Genomic DNA, 19,420 nt, shown 5'->3' with positions numbered 1-19,420 from the left:
GAGATTAATTTAGATCGCAAAGGATTAACTTTGTTTTCACACGAATCGAACGATAAAATTTTTCGCAGGTTCGCGTAAGATATACTTATCCATTACAGGGTTGTTTTTCAAGAGTCCCTGTATCGCCCTTTAAAAGCTTTACAATGCGTCATCACCGACGTTCGCCGCCGCTCAGATGTGGAGGGCTCTACAGCCGTACAAAAGGACATAATCGCAACCCCACGCACAATAGAATAGAATTCATTTGGATCATAATAATTTCAATTTGAGAAACTACGGACGGAGTGGCTCAAAGGGTGACACGAGTGTCTTCTAAGCCTTTAAAGATTCAGTCTTTCGCGCAGCTCGATTGTATCAATTTTTATGTAGAGAAAGCGCGATAAATCAGAAATCACAAGAGTCAACTTATCTTGAAAACTTGACTGCAATCAGGACTTCATTCTCTGAAGCATCGAGCAAAATAACGCGAGTCCAAATAACAAAACTTTGATATTTTTCATTCACTGTGTGATTTCCGCGTCTAAATAAAAAAAATGTAAAAAGAGAAAGCCGCTTGTACCGACGCTTACTTTTCAGTTGTTCACAATTTATTATAAAAATTATATCGCTAGAATTAAGATTGTATTTACTTTGTCAAAAAAAGAGCAATAGACGAGAAAGACAGATCATGTGATTTATATGCGAATCTCAATTTCGTGGTTAAAAATTTTTCGACTAACAATGGACCTAATCAACGTGCGCGAGGTCGCAATTCTCGCGAAGGAAAAATGTAACGAACTTTTTACCGAGAGGAGACAAAACGTCCCGATTTAATGATCTTTCATGGTCTGAAAGAGAGCGAAGAAGAGTTCCGACGCGGGAACTTGAAGACGGGGTAACCCCCCCCATAAAAATACAAGCCGAGCGATTATGAGAGGGGGACCGGGGACGCGGATGATGGGGACGGATTCGGAATTGCCGGACCTCAAAGGTCGTTTCGCCCGATGAATCCGCTGAATGCGTGCCGGAGTGATCGCCTTTCGATCGAACGGTAATTCACTTACAAGTTAATAATGGGAAGGGGCGCGGTACACCCATTTATCTGCCGGGAAACGAGGGAACCGAACGGGGGAAATACTGGGATGCGACTACGCCCGGCGACTCGAGGCTCTTTTCTCGTTTCGCGAGGAATCGATGATGCGCGAAGTAACAGTGACCTTGTTCGACTATCGCGTAGGCAAACCTTTTCATCCTGTTTGCACTATTTCTGGGTTCGGATTACGTTGGACGATTCATCGCATGACCTTCTCGCAATACTTCCGCGAGATGTGTGAATAAAATTCGGACGAACTTTCACCGAACGGGCGAATCGAGTCCGATTGGAATTTATTTCGGACTTGCGAGAGGATAACGCGCTTTAACTTCTCAAAAATATCTACCTACTACATACCAGGCTGCCTGAGATGGCTGTGCGTGTCCAGTGCTGTCTTCGATAAGCTGCTTCCATAGCCTGAAACAAAAGTTTCACATCCCTTATGTATTTTCCAGAGAAAAATCCAAAAAGATTCATAATGTTGCAAAATTACAAAAGACAAAGCTGCCCAGGGCGCAGTCGTGATTTCAAGACACGCGAGACAGAGTGCTATTTTTGCTGAAACTTTTCTCCGAACTGGATGTTCGAACAATCGAACTTTCCGATATTGCGAATCGATTGGAAAGTTCGATTATTGGCTCTGTTTGAACCGCGTAAACTTTTCGCATTAAAGGCTCAACGCTTCCATTACAGGCTGTTCGACCGCGCGATTTATTCGCATCTGTGTCTGAGCTCCAGTTTCGAGCAACACGGGATAATCATCTGTCGAAAGAGACGTCGGATGATTTCCGAATGTCATGTAATCCCGCCGTCGCTCGCGTATATATACACATATATATATATATATATATATACATATATACGCGGCGGATCGGGGAAAATTCCGATCGCGGGAGACAGCGCGGCGCGGGAAAGTCATCGGTCCGAATGCCGAAGATGAAAAAGCGCAAACTCGGTCGAGCGTTAGAATCCGTTAGAGAGGATTTCCGTGTAGGCAAACAACGGGGCTGAGTGCGTTTCTCGTGTACGTTTCCCGCCCCGCTCGTTCCGTCGCCGTCGTCGCCGCTGGTGTGCGAGTCTTCTCTCACATCGCCTTATCGCACGGATTCCCTCCTTCGCGCGGACGGCTCCTCGTCCGACGGTCACGTCCACGCACGGACGTGTGCGATCTGTTTAAGGGCACAATGCCCCTTAATTTCGGCTCGTTATACGCTCGCGGAGTCGATAGTCGGCAAAGGTCAGTCGTGGCGAGCTCTTCGTTACGTAAAAACCCGAATGGAATTGCTATTGTTTGGAAATTGGCTCGAGGGCCGCCGCGTCATTATCGCGCGTCGGCGCGCATTTCATTATTCTCTCACAACTTTCGTCTCTTTTGCAAATCAATAATTTTTAAGCACAGAATCTGAAGTTAATCGAGAGCGAGGAGAGAAAGTTTATCGGAAATATTTTACAAGATGCTGAATGTCATTTCGTATATTGATAGATGCAATGCATCGGAAGTATCGTGCGTGCTACGATTTTTACAAAGCGTTAAAGAGTTGGAGAGGATTAAATGTTCCACAATTTTATTTTATCAGAATAAAAAATGTGTACCTGCTAAGTGTACATTTCTAATGCAATTTGAGATATATTATCACGCATAAATATTGCAAACTTGCTCGGCAAAAAATTACACGACGGTCCGAATTGCGAGAAATATTTCTTCCTATTTATATCACCAGCCAATTTGCGAGGATCACCCGCGTCACGACGACATTGTCGACGACGTGTCTATGATAGAGCATCGTCGCGTCGGAATGTAGCGAGCCCCATGGGGGCAGATGCCACCTTTAAATAGCAGTTGGTGTCCGCTGTGTTAAACAATCTGATTTCGCCTCTGATTGGGAAGCGGGCACGGCCTTGGACGAGGGTCCAACCCGGCCGGGGACGGCGTTCCCGGGGTCTTTCTACGGGTCGTAGGGTCCGCCGCAATCAGTGTAGCCGCGGGGCTTCGAGCCGTCGCGTGCTCGTTTCTCCAACGCAAACTCCGACACCGCGATCGTGATCACATCGGCAGCATGTACAGCGGGTGTCACCGACGATGGCTCGATCAGATGCTCAACGTAGATTGCAGACGATTGGAACTTGTCGTTTTAGCTATTTTCGAATTATACAAAGTGGTACATATTTTTATCGCACAAAAGTGTCTACTCATCGAATCTATCGTATTATTTTTTATCTACGGATTCTTTGAACGATTAAGAATTGATTTTTTCAACAAAAATATTAAGGAACCAATAGCTTTTAATTTATAGTTGAAAAGAAGAGAGAGAGATACATATTTTAGGATACTAAACGACCGCTTGGATCGCTGATCAGTGAATAAATAACAAAAAAAGCAATTCTCCCATGCGAAAAATCCCCCAAGCATTGTTTTCGCAGATCGATCTTGCGTATTGTACAGTAATTCGTTTCACGTCACCTCGAATCGACGGACGTACACCCAATGTCGCGAGAGTATATCTACGCATTCACGAGCAATTACTCGGGGCGGGGTAATCCCGTTAGGCGGCATGCAGCCTCCTCGAGGGAGGATCAAAGAACCCGTCGTCATTCCGTGCTGCTGCACTCTTCGGCAGCCTCGGACTCGTACAATGCCACTCGGCGTCGCGACGTCGAAAAGAATGGGGGGGAAATCTCGGTGCGACTTGGAGAAATTTTGGGCACGTTCCAACAAACACACGCACACAACGACGCTGCGACGAGAACGAAGTCCTCTCATTCGTTTCGGTCATTCCTATCGCATCGAGATATCGTTCCGCCACGCTAATTTTGAGATGTTGCTGACCGAAGACTTGCGGAGTCGCGTCCAAATCGCTTGGAAATTTTTGCACTGCGTCTTCTCGATACGAATAAAAGAATGAGGGGACTCATACGAGACGATCCTCGAGATTGCATTTACATTTTGCCGGTGTTTGTTTCGATATCTCCGAAAGCGGACGAACTCACATACGTTATTTTTCATTGTCGAAGACAATAAAGAATTATTGTCACAGTCGTTAGTCAAAAATATGGAGCATCTTTAATAAATTCTCATATTTTGAACTAGTTTGTGATTAACGGGCGCCATTCATGCCGCAAATTTCGACAATGCATGTCGACAGTTAAGATTTGCAGTCTGGAAAATCCGACTTGTGTTAGAAATATCGCCGATTTCGTTCACGTGGGATGATCAATTCATCATCTAACTGTGACTTGGAATTAGATCTATAGTCTTAAGTAGTATTAACATGGCATTTCGGCTGGCGAACATAAATCACTTTGCGAAGACGCGGCGGCCGCGCGTTGCGTAATAATGAGCAAGCCAGCGTAGCATGTTAAATTTTAAGCGTAAAGAGCGAAAAAACGAGTTGTTCGTATGAACAATGCACGGAGCGGAGGGGCTACGCTCGCACGCTAGGGTGAAGATCAGGCAGGCATTATTTTTCACCGACGTTTCGCCATGTTTGTCGAAAATTTGCCGTAAAATACGGTACATCAAAATATTATTGGCCGTATAAAAAAAATGTAAGTCATAGAACTTCAAGAATCAGTCGATCAACGTTCTCAAGAAATTCGTATTTATAAAAAAGTTTCTTGGGAACTTTTTTATAAATTCAATTCTCTTGGAAATTTATGAAAAGTACAGAATTATCTTGTCAATTTTATTTGAGCGTATTGTAACAATTAAATGCTTGTACATTTAATATAAAATTTCCTTTTTCGCGTCACCGATTGTGCGAGTTAAGAATGCTAAGTGTAATCCGCGTTATTATTATATTGTATATTGTTCGTGATGTACGGCGAAAATTTCTGAAATATTCTATATCGACTAACTGTCCGATAAATTGCCTTCTAAAAAGCGGAAGTAGCAGTTGTTAAATGAAGCTTTCTCAAGAAGTTGGACGTGCGGGCGATTCGTGTCCCGTGATGGAGGTAACATGTTTTTGTTCGTCAGATAAGGGCAGGCGTAGCAAAAGTTATTTGTAAGAGCGAGCTGCGTAGCGCGGAAGAAAATTAATCGTTTCCTAATTATCGCATAGCGTGAATATAACGCCAACTCGCGGCAGGAAAAAAGATTCTTGTCTTTGACTCGAGTTCCCGCGCACGATACGGGTCGTAAAGTATTGTTTAGAACGTAATCATTTTTCACGTATCCACGCGAGTTGCCGGCGCAATCTCTCAAACACTCAGCAGAAATTCCTTCCCTCTTATCATCCCTTTGAAAAAGCACGTTCCTTTGAAACACATAAATATATAAATAAACTTAGCAAGAAAGTCAAATATCTCTATTACTTAATATTTAAAAAATGTTACTATTGCTCATTCGCTAAAGCTACGCCAAAAAATTCGAGACATAAACCAAAGCTATTTTTTATCACAAAGCTATTCTCATAAAAAAAAAAATGAAAATAATAGTCAAATTTCAAAATTAATTAATCATTATATACAATATGTCTTTACATTACCGGCCGCTCATTGATCAAGCTATACCGCGCAATTGTTTCGTTTTTCCGTGATTAAAACAGCTGCAACCTATTCTGTATTATTTTTTCATTCTGTTTTAGCCATATTTTTCAATTAATCTTAAATGGATTTTAATCAAAGTTTGACTTGATGTTCATGTCGACGGGTGTTTTGCGTCACGGCTCCTACGCGAAATCGGTTACTTCTTGCGTGCAGGCGCGTGTAGGCGATAGACGTTCGACTGCGCACGGTTAAAGTGGAAACGCAATCCCCAGCACCCCCAGCAAGGAATCAGAGATGAATGCGAGCCGATATGGGGGGAGAGTCCCGAACGCAGGCAGCCATGCGTGAACGTGTCACGCATAGGCACGTGGCCGTGTATGTACTACCGAAAGACATAATGCGAACGGCGGCAGCGACTCCGACGACGTGTCCTGCAACCCCTGCAATATGCTACGGACATTTCTTCCGCGCGATTCCAATTTACCCGGCCTTGTATCGCCGGGGAAGAATAACAGTCCGAGCAAGATACAGCGTGCTTTCGCCGTCGATTTCGCGTTCATTTTTTCACGACGCGAAAAGATCACGCGACTCGCGAAGAGATTAGCATGCAATCAGTTTCAAACTTCGCCATGAAAATTGTTATCGTACGTATGGCGCTCGCAAGTTTCCATTCGAGCTCTGTAAATCGTTCCATTATTTTTTTTTTCTTCATATTATTAATGCTTTATTACTCGTTTTCCAGAATCGTATTTTGCTCGTGCATTTCGAAATTTATACGCGACTATGACGGCGCCGTACAAATTTAATATTAAATTTTGACATTTGTTAATGCTTACAAGATTTGTAATTGTATTAACGGACTTATGTATTACATATTTAATCAATTAATAATTAGCCGCGAGTTTAACAACAATGTTTTCCATGCAGAAAAAACGCGCGACTTCAATAAAAATTTTCTTCCAAGTATCGCTAAAATATAAATTACATCATTGAATCGATCGACGTCTTTTGTTTCCTCCCGAGAGAGAGAGAGAGATGGAGAGCGAGAAACAGAGACCAAGTTCTCGTTACCCTTCCTCATTTTTATTGTCGTAAATCTGGCGGCGCGAATGCGCTGGTCACGCGCCGTTTCCCAGTGACTTGTTGCCCACGATCCATGTCCCTCAGGGTTTCGCCCCCCGCGACCCCCGCGCGATCCACGGACGAGCGGAATCCGTGCCAGCAAGATCCGGTCCCCTCCGCTCTTCCTGGCCGGAGTTCCGGTCGTCCCCCCCTCCACTTTGGACACGTCAGAATCCACAATTCGGACTTTAAGGAAATTCTCACGGGTTCAAATCCCCTCTTTCTCGAGAGTACTCTAAGTGCGGATTTTACTAAACGGCAATTAATTCGATATGCAGTTTCGGTGCAGATCGTAACATTAATCACAGTCGCAATAAAACGGGAATATCTGGTTACCCGCTATTAATTAATCGGACAACGGATGATGTCGGACACGATCTATCACCTCGAAAGGACAGGACGAAAGATATCTAAAGGACATCCGAAGGACGCCGAAGGGCGCTCGGATCGCTTTTAGACGTCTAGCGCGAACCGCGCGCTATTGGGATACCCCGATTGCGCCTTCCAACGTCAATCACTCCGTGCATATTTCAAGGGAAGCGAATTCACACAGAAATAGGGGGGAGGGAGGGGCCCGACGCGATAGTTACCTATGGTGTCGAGGATAGTCACGCCATACGCGATCGGACGCGTGAGCGAATTGCCGGGGCACGCGCCGCTCCAGAGTACGTAATTATCATAGGGAGTTTAGGGCTGCCCCTCAGACATAGATACACACATACGTACGGGCGGGGGAGGGGGGGGGGGGGGGGTCGAGGGTCGGTCGACTCGGGTCAGGAAGTCACGCGAGGCACACTGGGGAGCGGAAGGGCAGCAGCAACGGCGAAGGTAGGAGGAGAAAGAGAGAGTGCTTTTATTGTTCTACGAGTCGTCTTAAAGTCGCTTTTCCTGGCCAGTGGGCAGACCCGCTTGGGAACCCCCCTCGGCTCTCGTGGTCGATAACGCGACGTGACGTCTCGCCGCGGACGCGCGAGCGCGCCCCGCCGATCTCGAGAGTTCTCGAATCGACCCGCTGAGGTTTATATTATTTTCACGGTGCACACAGAACGTCGCGCAATAAACGAGCTGTTCAGATTAACTCCCGAATGCCGGATCAATTTGGTCGACGCAATTTTTCTTTCGTTTAGTACTTTTTTTTTTTTTTTTTATTAAATAAGAATGCGCGAAAGAGATATCGTTACGATCTGTACAATTCCTTTAACTGATTTGTAACGTTAAACTGTTAAATGCTTATCGTGCAGATTATTCTCTTCCCGCACGAGCGATATTATAAATTCATGCAAGAATTTAATTACGAAAGACCGTACGATAGGATCAATCTCATTATTCTTTTCGGAAGTAAAATACGAGAGAAAAATTTCTTGGATTAAATTGATCCGCGACGCAAATACTTAATACTCTTTCACAGGATAACGCAAGTGTGGCAGCATTTCGAGTCCGAGATATGAATTATCTGAAATCTGTCCAAAGGAAAATTTCGAGCAGATCACGCCCGTAACGGCGCCATCGGAGGATTCACGCGAGGAGGCTTTTTTTGATCATTTCGACTTTAGATTGGATCGCGTGGAGCTGTACAACGCTTCGGTGCGCATTTCGGTACGGGAAGGCTATACGAGCATGACCTGCTTCAGGAACATGGAACAACTTTGGGCCATCGGACACGCGAGCAACATTAATAGGCATACTCGAATTACCGTTTCGCAGATATATCTCTAATGTGTTAATTCTCGGGTGTCAGTTCATCGTTGTCCTTGCATGACGTTACGGGCGTTCGAACATCGCGAGGAAATAATTTGCATTAAAACGCGTGATTTAGAGAGCGCTTTAACTCTCTCGTAAAGCTTCTCTTGCATATCGAATTTACGGGCTTGAACTTTCGATCTTTGATATCGGCAATTGAAATACAATTAGCGTGAAAATAAATATAGTTTAAGGAGAAGAACTCATTGTAACGTGCGTATGTTGTACAAAGTGCAGAAAAACAAATCGCTTAAAGTTAGTTTGGTTAATTAAAATATTGCATCGTTTAAATTGAATTGTTCAACTTAGCATCAATTTAAAAACGCGAGAGATATTGTCGAAGTAACATCTCAGGAATCAACGCATGTTCGCATTGATTTATTTATCACCAAACGACGTTTAAATATCGCAAGCTCGCCCCCCACATCTTCCAGTTATCCTTTGCGCTATCCATCCAGCGAAACGAAAATACACACGGTATTGCCTGGATGCGTGGAGCCGAGCTCTCTGTACGAAGAGACGAGCTTGTAATTTCAATTTCACACGGCCTGGAAGACCGCAAAGTGCCCTCGGGTCAACACGCGTCACGTCACGTAATTTCATGAACCTCGGCGGTGACGACGATGTCGCTCCCTTTCGCGTCGCGGCGCAAAGCGTGAAGCGAGTCAAAGGCGACCCCGCGTCTGTCAAGATCAGAAAGACAGTGTTGGTACACGCTATTCGAAAATGCCCCGGAGCCCGAGCCGCGCTAAAACAACTCGTGCGTGCACCGTGTCCCGAGGAATACCTGAAAATTAAACTTCCACAGAGTGGCGCGAGCGCGAAAGGGCCCCCCCTCCCCCAAAGCTCTTCCTCTCCAAAACAGAAGTGAGTTAATAGAATTCTATTAATTAGCATAACTCAAAGCATTTTGTAAAATCAGTCTTTTCGAATTTATTCGAATTTCTGAACAACGTGAAACCTCAAACCGAAAAGACTAAATTTCGTATCGTTCTAGTTTCAACACCATTGATAAAAGATTTATTCCCCGGCAAATTGGAGCTAATTTAATGCACAATATACAAGAGGTAATATTTCTCTCCACAGATCTGGCAATATAATTAAGTTTAGTTTCGAAACTAAGAACTCTGAAAATTTACAGCGTAAAGCCGTCCAGCTAGTTCCAGTTTGCCGCACGCTCGTCACAAGCACGTTGCACATTGCATTAAATTACGCTGGTAAGCGCCCGGTGCTAAGATGTGACACGGGCAGGAATCCTGAATGCAATCTGGATGCGGAGGCAAGGACGGACAACTAACGGCGCCAACGCGTTCACACGCGTTCGAAGGCGCGAAGGACTCGCGTCCTTGCCGCGCCACGAAGGCGATCCCGAGTTGTGTCTCGCACCGGGTTGCTGTAGCCCGGTTGGCGCAGCCAAGAGCCGTTTATAACAAAGATGCCCGCGGGCAGGGCTCTGTGATCTCCGCGAGATGATTGTGCCAGCGTCGGTGTTGGCGTCCACACAGGGTGGGGCCTGCTCTTCGACGTTACCACTGTGCGGGCAGGCGTCTCTACATAGCCCCCGGGGCTTGTTCTCTCTCTCTCTCTCTCTCTTTCCCTCCGCCACCCTCCCGCTCTCTCGTCCACCCTCACGCTCGTTCTCCGCCGACGACAAAGGGGCCGCGGTTCAACGCGCCACAAAGCGCCGGGACGCCACCTACACCCGCACCGACGCCCACACGCTCGCATCCTCTACGCGTTTGCACGCACAAAGCTTGCTCGAACAAGCCGGGGCGTCGCGACGCGTGAACTTGCACCCAGCGGCGCCTCGACCCACCCTTTGGGTATATGTAGCGTCTAGCGAACCGAGAACGAGAAGAAAGAAAACTCCCCCCCTCCCCCCTCACGGGAGGGAGTTCTGCGAGAGGAACGGAAGGCGCGCACGGCGACGCGAGTCGCAGAATTTGAAAAAAAAAAAATTATGTCGAGCGCTCGACATGATTATTCGACGAGAAATTGATCAGAAAGAGTTCATTGTCATTAGATGATGATTGCTCACATCAAATGTGAGCTCATTAAAATATGAAATTTTCTGCGGCCAAATAGGTCGGTTTTAATTAACATACGATGCTTTTGCTTTCTTCTGCATTCATTTAGAAAATAATGCCTCTGTCTGATTTATTTAAAGCGTATAAAAAGCGGAAAAGCAATCAATATTAGAAGTATCAAGATATTTTCTATTGCAAATACCAAGAGGTGACACATCATATTCAACATAAAATCACATTTCTTGTTGGATATTCTTCGAATAACTTGACATTTGAATTACGTTATCTTTTTCATATTTTTTACATAAAATAATAGTGAAAGTTTTAAAGAAAGATGTGAGTAAACGCAAAATCTTTATTCTTCCTCTTGGTATTCTGACACCTTCGTAGACTGCAAATTTGATGTGAGACTCACCCTGACCAGGTGCCGGCGACGTAGCGTGGCTCCAGCCTCCTTTATAAGAGCTGCCAGCATCTGAAAAAAAAAAAAGAGAACCATTTTTTAATTGTTATTCAATCCACAATTCCGATTCTTGCCACAACGAGCGTTGCGAAATCTACGACTTATCGATCCGCGCGACGGTACTTCGTGATCTGGCCGATTGCAATTACACTTTTTGAGGTCATGTCGGTAGTATAAGCGATATATCGTCGGCAATTACCGGTTAATCGGTTCGAGGAATCGCGAGAAGCCGTAAAGTATATCTGATCAAACGAGCGAAAGCTGCTATCGCGGCGGCTTCGGCGGGGGAAAAACGCGATTCTTCTGCTTTGCGAAATCTTTATGGCACTTTAACGGCTATGGTCGTTCTTGCAGGAGCGCAATGCACAAAAGAGCCCGTTTATATCGCTGTGAATAAATTTATTGTTCGAAAGCTACTCTCAACCTGTGTACCGATAAGTGTATCTGCGCTTTTCGCGTTCAAAAAGTTGCAGTTACTTCGTCCGCTGCGTTAAAATCCTAACCGTTTGCGTTTTTCATGACAAATACGGGAAAGACTTCTTCTTGCTAAGCATTGGACGTTAAAATTGGAGAAACCGCTGTTTGTCTTCCGTGTAACTTAATAATTTTTAAGCCGCGCTGCGAGTGAGATGAGGAAGTTTCCGACCATCGATCTTCCGACTTGGTCGGCCGAATAATATCCGAGTGAGACAGACGCCAGTTTCTGCCAAACGCGGAATTATTTCTAATACAGAAATCTCGCGGCAGTGATATTATATATTTGCCGTAGGCCACGCGAGAGTTCTCTCGAGAGCTGCCGGGCGCCGAAACGAACGAGCCGTGCGGCGAGCGTACGCGCCGCCGTCGGTGGCGTGTTTGCGAACAGATATATTTTCATTTGGCAGTTATTGGCACGAGGGTCGGCCCTCGTGTGTACATACGTAGGTACGTCACGTCGCACGGCAGAAACTTCGACTTTCCGGGCAAACAGAACGATCTACACGCGCGCGCGCTCACCACGGCTCGATCTTTCGTCTTTACTGCCCCCTTCATTTGATCTGGAGACCCCGGAGTCCATTAATGGAGCCTCGGATTTCATGTTTCTCAAGTGCTGTGGGGTGCACCAATCGCTCTGCTGATGCCGTTGCCGGTTTTTCCTCGGGTTTTTGTGTCGAAGCGACGCCGCGCGACCTACGCCGGAAAATCCCCACGTTCTCGAGAAGAATACGATCGATCTAGAAATCCTGAACAGCGAGAATTTCAACGGACCGCCGAACAGTTAAATACGGCTAAAAGCCACCTACAGCAAATACTTTGGCGGTGCGATTGTGGCATCGCATGTATACACGGAATATTTTCTACGGCACGATTGATAGTGCTAATGAATAGTAATATGTATGAATGCAAGTCATTTTCAATTGTTACAACCCATTACATGACATCATATCTGAATGGAAGTACACTACCGTCGGACAGTGGAACACGTGTCAAATAAATAGAATATTAGCAGCCGCAATTTTGATTCATTTCGCTTCGGAGCGAAAAGTTACAGCAATTGTGGAGGGCTCAACTAATTTTTCGAACTTAATTTTTTCAGTCAGTTGATTCTACAATTTGTTCTCTCGAATTAATAAACATTAATTTCAAGTTATTTTAGATACTTGAAAGATTAAAATACTTGAAAATTTGCTTGTGTATTTTGAAGAATTTGAAGATGTGCAGATTTTATGCATGATAATGGTAAAACTAATATACTTGTGATATAAAAGTACACTTTTATCGTTAAATACACGTTTGCTATTGTGTTTCACTTCCATGAGCCACGTGGTCACTGATATTCACTTCTGCGACATTGCGCCAACCGTCGCATATCATTTTTTGCAACGTTTAATGACTTAATTAAGCCTTTGACAAACTACATTTATATAATTACAGTTATATACTACAGTTATATAAATACAGTTGTATAATTGATAAAGATATTTAATTATTTAAAAAGACAGAATAATTGAATAACATTTCTACGAAACAATTTTCACAAAGAACTATATAGAAATATTTTAAAACTATTTCTCGATAAAATATTTTCAAAGCAAATAAGTCATTTCTGTACAGATTTAATGATCATATTTATCACAAATAGAATATAAAAGTTCATAGAAATTTATCATTGATCACGAATCACAGAGAAAATTGTCGTACATTATGACGCCTTCAATCCTGTGCCTGGCTCTGTGTTAGAAGCTCGCATTCTTTGTATATTCAACTTTTTCCTACAAATATAAATGAGATATTTACGGTGCGATAAAATGTAAACTGCAAGATCCCATTCCTTCCAAGTGCAAAGATTTAAAATCTGGCGCAAGAAATTTTGAGAAGCACCGCGAGCCCGGACACAGAGTTAAAAACGCGCAGCTCGCGACGGACACATTCGGAGCACAGAATTCGCAGGTGTACACGTGCGCCACCGAGCGTGGCACCTACCGAGAGCGTGGGACCGCGACTTATCACCACACTCCCGAACATATGGCACGCTGTTAAGAGACTCGCGCGCGCACAACGATTAACGGGCACAAGAGCGGGACGTACCGGCGAACAGCATCGACAGATTGGTGAACGCCGTGGTGCGTGGTAGCTCCGCCGCGGTTGTACCGCTGCTCTTAAGGTCCAGCATCGCGCGGCGTGGTCCACCCGCGCCGCTCACCAGCTACTTCCTCACGGGTGTTCTTTTATTTTATTTTTTTTTACACGCGGCTAATCGCCGCTCTTATCGCGGCACCGTTGTCGATCTTCGGATCGGCTGTTGCGGCACGAGGCGCGACGTGGCCAGAAACGTGGTCATATCAGCAACGACGCAAAACGACGTCGTCTCAGCGTCGAACGGCGCGGCGGGGGGGACGGTGCCGCGTATTGCTACTCGCGTCTCGCCGAAACGGTTTGCACAAGCGTGCTCTTGTACGTGGACTGCGCACCGATAAGGGCGCCGATCATCTTGCCGACCCGCTCCGAGCGACACTGCCGGCTCGCGCGAGACAGACGACGTCGTCGCCGGGGGCAGATGGACGCGCCCGGCGACGAAAAGCCAGCGGGCGAGGTCTCCGCCCCCGAAAAGCGTCGGGGTCGCGCGACGGTTGGTCCCGCGCCGAGTCATAAGGGCCGGGCTTGCGGGGGTGATCGACACCCCCGAGAGAAAGGGCGGAAGCGCGCCTGCGTGCCGCGAGCATGGCGGGAGCGGCCGCAGCCGCCGTCAGCGGTGCCCCGCATCGCGGCATCCGGCGGCGGCGGCGGCGACGACGGCGGCGGCGGGGGGAACGGACGGTCGACCGGGAGCACGCGGCCGACGTGCACCGGACCTCCTGCACTTACCGACCGGCGCTTGTCGACGACGTAGTTTGCCCCGGTAACGACGTGCCACCGGTTCCCTTCCGGGACAAACCCTCTGCGGTAACGCGCGCTCTCACGAGGACACCGCGCGCTCTCGTACGCCGGCGTGTCGCCGCGCCGGCGAGAGCTGTCCCGGTGACGACGAGACCAGGACACTAGAGTCAGAAGCCTGTTCAATCTGTCGCTTTTAGTTGAGCCACCTTTTCAGTGGAATTAACGCACTAAAGATCGAATTTTTTCTCTCTCGGGAATAACCTGTGGTATCTCAAAAATTATTGGTCCGATAATTCGTAGATAAAAATACTTAAATGTGAATCAATTTATTTTGTCTCAATATCATTACTCTTTAAACGCTATATCAGTACAATTGCGTGACTTTTTAAATAGTGTACCTTCGATGTATCGTTTCTCAAAAGATGAACGAATGTTCGAGTTTTTTCTTTTAATTAAATTCAGTTTTTCGCAAAAGGAATTATTTTCACTGCTAACCGAAAACTTATCGTTCATTTTATCATTTGTTTTCTCTGTTCACAAATAATACTTTTCTTATTCGTTTCTGTAAACCAAAATAAAAATCGTCATTGTCGGCTTATCCATAGATCAGTACTACTAGCAGCGGCATTTCAGTTGACCGCTCAGGAACTTATCGAATTTTTCTCATATCTTCTAGTTTTTAGAACTCCGAGTTCGATAAAAAGTTTTCCATTCGAACAATTTTGTTTTAAATGTTTGCATTTTGCGAAGAAATAAAAAATAAAGTAGAATTGCAGTTCCGACGATTCAAATCGTCATTTTCGCGAGTTTTTCTCCGCGGAATTCTGTAGAATTATATTTTAGCGTGCAATGTTCTCGAATAATCGATAGACGCAGCTGCTGCTTGTCAATGGAAGCTATTCAGCGACGCGCAATTTTCATTGCCGAATTATAATAATTACGCGAACGTACGCCGCGGCTATTTCGAGCTACGGAATTACACGACGACCGCGTTATTAACGGGGGGATTTACATTTCGTTATAATTATACCGCCTGGAAAGTAACAACATCGGACGGTATTTGCATAAAATCTGCTTTATTTCATGAAAATATGAGACTGTCTTAATTAATTAACTATTTATTATTGTTATTATTCTGATGACGAAGAGAACTTTACACGCATCCCGCAAATGTATGCGAATCTGTTTCTGTTCTCTGTTGCCCGTGTCCGGCATTAACGTCGTTTAATTTGCAACTTTATATATTTGGGGAATATTTTCAAACTGCATACTGCAAACTTCATTTCATTCAGATGATAGAAATCTCGAAGTATACTTTGTCGCGACAACGTTAACAGGCCGTTCTGGCCTGTAAATCAAAAGAAACATCACGATTGGCGTAGCCAATCTGTCTGCGAAGTTTACCCTACGGAAAAACTGTCGAACGAGGCGAGCGACGGCGATGATCGTCGAGGACTGAAAGTGGCCAGCGTGCGTGTGCGGGCACATCGACGGGGAGTCATTTACTGTTTATAACCGTGATTCACGCTACGGCGATATCCCCGTCGGAGCGGACGGAGGAGGCCCGGAGGTACGATTGTGACGCGTACACGTTCGTTCCGCGGCTCGCACACACACACCGCCGCGTGCCCCGTCTCTCTTTCTGTAGGTGTCCGTCGCGTACGTCGTTTCGACAGAGTGGGCGTCCCTCCCCCCGATAAGAGGGCACGCGTATGACACGCGACCGCGTACGCCCGGCGGCGCATTTAACGCGCGATCACTCTCGAGTGCCCGCGAGCGCGCAACACGCCAGGGGGTTAAAGCGCGCCTCGCGCGCAGGGGTCCGGCCGCCGTTTTTCTGCATCGACCACCCCCGGTGGGCCACCCCGTATCCACTATGTCCGACAATGATGTACGAGAACGTGAGAGAAAGAGTATTTGATGATAATAAAAAAAAAAAAAAAAAAAAAAAAAAAGAGAGAGAGGCGTCAAATTTTCTGCAGCAACTCGATAGAATTCCGCGAACTCTTTACGAATCGAAAACAATCAATTTTCGAAAAATACTGTAGAGATAAAGAAATAAAATACAATATTGGAGAAGGGGTGGAACGAAGAAAGCACGGTATCGCATCGGAAAAGAAACAGATACCCAGAAGTGGAGGAGAGCCTAATAGAACTCGAAAGCGAGCGGAACACCCTGGCAAGCTTCGCCACGGGCGATTAGCTCAATTAGAGAAGCGGGTGGAGAGAAGAGACCGGGTCGACGAGTTCGGACGAGTGCTATCGTCGATCGGTCTTGAGGAGGCACTCTGGATGCCGCCGCGCGGAGAAAACGCGCCGGCCGCGTGCCTCGCTTCGACCCTCCCGCCCGCGCATTATCCCGAGATGTAGCGGAGTACGGGAGCGGTATTACGACGGCTCCGCGCGCGCTCGCGGACCCGCGCGAACAACACGCTGCGACGGTGGTGGTGTATCATTGTGCGTGCCATGAAACATGACGGGCCGGCAACTATTGTACGCGAGACGCATAGCTGCGAGGTAGGGCATAGAGCGGCACAAGGGAGCCAGTTACACACCCTTCTCTCTTTCCGCCCCTTCGTTTCTAATGCCGCACACTCTCGCCGCGCGATGTCGTCTCTCTCCCCCCCCCCTCCTCTTGCCCGGCTCGCACCGTCCTTTCTCTCCGTCGCCCTTTTCTCGGTCCATAACACGATAAGAACCGTGTCACTTTGTTACGTTTTGAGGGTCGCTTAAGTGCGCGATGATACATATCTCCTCTCCCGCCGCTCGCCAGATAATTCCTCGCATTCAATTTGCACAATATGCTCAAACCGCCCGGCGGCGCAGATAGTAGGACGGTCGAGGCTCGACTTGACACGCGCGTATACTTCGTCCCGCAAATCGGTGTCGTTTTCGGTGTACCGATAACCCGGCGCGGCGTTGATAACGCTCGGGACGAAGCCCGCTCGTAGATGACGTCCTTGCGGGAAACGAAATCCGATCCTTGACGCCGAGGTCATGATGTCGCGTAAGGCAGGGATGAGACGGGGAGTGAAATGCGCGCACACAAGACCGGGGAGTATCGGCGTTTGTTATACTCGCGTTTTAAAGGATAAAGAATTCCACATCCGTTGCATTGCAATGCAACGGCATTCACTCTATTACGCTACATCAAGGCTGTTTATACGTTAATTATGTTTTCCTCTGAATTAACGAATGGATAATGCGTTATATCCGTTTTGCGCCTTTATTTTCATATCTGATTTTTTGATTGTTGCGCATATAAAATGGCGTATTCGTATAATAGAAAAAAAACGCGTCATCTCAAAATTCTAATAGAAAATTTAAGAGATCTAAATATTTCTTTACAACGACAATCCGCTGTAAGCGGATTTCAGCTCAATACGAGTTTCGACAAGTGGCTTGAGTGATTCTTTAAAAAGATTCTTTGCGTAGCATTTTAAAGTCCGATACACTAGCAAATGCGTTTCTGTGGCATGTTTACTGGCCTGCACGCGGCAGTAGCATAAAGCCATACGTTGACACAAATTCTGCCTTCAATAGATAACCGCATTTCTTATTTGTCGTATTCAAACGATGGCCGATGACAGCTGATTTGATTAAGTGGTGATCGACGAAAAAATGTATTACAAATTAATTGTAGAATAAAAACCCTACAAAGAACTTTTCCAATTGAAGAAAATAAAAAGACACTTTTTCACACATTTCGAAATATACCTGAAATATCTTTCAACAATAAAAAAACACACACACACACACACACACACACACATAAAAATCTTTTTAAAATAATTTCAATATTTAACAGCTTCAAAACGTTTTATACATCTAACGTGATATTTATATTATCAATGAACACCTTTGAAATATTTTCTTTATGCATCTAAAATAATTTTGTTGTAGAATATTCGATTGATATTGAACGATGACTTCGACTACAGATACGGCACGATTCGCGTAATAGCGATGCAAGGGTGCGTAGAGCGCGGAGAAGCAAAAGCCATCAATTATGTTACGCAAGAACGCAATCGCGAGCTCAAACAAAGGCCCAAGTACGGATCCATCCCCGGGGTCCGAGTCGTTAGCGCACGCTTCATATCTTCAGCCTAATTATTTATGAATTTGCATATATCTAGCCGACGCGTACGCTCCGGACCAAACTGTTATACTTTTGTTCGTGCCTACCGGATGTCCGTTTCGCTGCGACCCCACCGCGGATTTGACGATTCAGCCGAGGAGAGACTCATTAAAAGTCCCCGCTCGATTAAACATAAAAAAAGGAGATAAGAATTTTTTTCTTTACTGAAAACGCTCGAAAAACTCTATCTGATTCTATGGTTAAGTAAATATTTGAAAAACGCATTGTAGAGCGATACGATTTTAATTATTATATACAAAAGTATTTTATTTCAAAATAATAAAAAACAAAAAAGCATTAAACTTGCTAAAGAGAAGTGTGTATCCGATCAACAGCGCGTGTCATCCAGTTTCCGTGAACAATGTTGCTTTAGCTGTAGTTTTGCGTCGTGCCATCCGCCGCGCTTAAAACCAGGAGAAAGAGAAATGCGCGACGGAACAGGGCGGAAGCGTCGGATTTGCGGCTTAAAAATATAATATAATTATCGCGTTCCGACGCATCTTCACGTAAAAGAAAAAGAAAAGGAGGAGAAAGAGAGGACAGATTAGATTTTATGAAGTTCGCAAGGTTTAAAGACTTTTTAAATTATAGACTTCTTTGCTTTCAAACGTTCGTCTCTTAAATATCAAACATCTCGCAATGCTACATGTATTAAAATATTATGTTCCGCATTGCATTCTTATTTATGTTAAATCTAAATATTTTTCAACACAAGAGCTGCATTACTCTTAAAAATACTTTTAAAATTATCTCCAAGTAGTTTAACATTTAATCCAAAAATATGGAAAAGTTCTGACAAATCGTATCGCTTACAATTATAGAAACTAATACAATGCAATTTTTTTTTTCATAATAAATACTTTTTTGTATATTTAACTGATAATTAATAATTTTATTAAAAACAAGTTTTAATTACGACGCATAAAGTTTTCTATGTTTGTATATAACTCGATATAGTTAAGTTGCGATTGTCTAGACGGCATAACATTACGTGTTTGCACATTTAATTAAAC

General features: G+C 45.2%; 1 protein-coding gene across 6 annotated transcripts in view; it reads right to left on the bottom strand.

The window, feature by feature from the left end:
• The window catches only part of Ets65A (DNA-binding protein D-ETS-3), a 55,308-nt gene that overhangs the window by 6,407 nt on the left and 29,481 nt on the right, over window positions 1–19,420 (bottom strand). For 5 of the 6 annotated variants that reach the window (XM_067352521.1, XM_067352520.1, XM_012374258.2 and 2 more), the window contains 2 exons: window positions 10,865–10,924; window positions 1,430–1,489 (listed from right to left, as the gene is read on the bottom strand). In XM_067352521.1, the coding sequence (XP_067208622.1) occupies window positions 1,430–1,489; window positions 10,865–10,924 (120 nt within the window). Of the gene's footprint in view, window positions 1–1,429; window positions 1,490–10,864; window positions 10,925–13,480; window positions 13,930–19,420 lie in introns of those variants that run through there. The other variant, XM_012374262.2, reaches the window with a different exon arrangement.

Source organism: Linepithema humile, chromosome 3 (assembly GCF_040581485.1).
Source record: "Linepithema humile isolate Giens D197 chromosome 3, Lhum_UNIL_v1.0, whole genome shotgun sequence".
NCBI classification, from domain to species: Eukaryota; Metazoa; Arthropoda; class Insecta; order Hymenoptera; family Formicidae; genus Linepithema; species Linepithema humile.
Note: the sequence above shows the minus strand (reverse complement) of the source record. Positions and strands in the feature narration are given on the sequence as shown.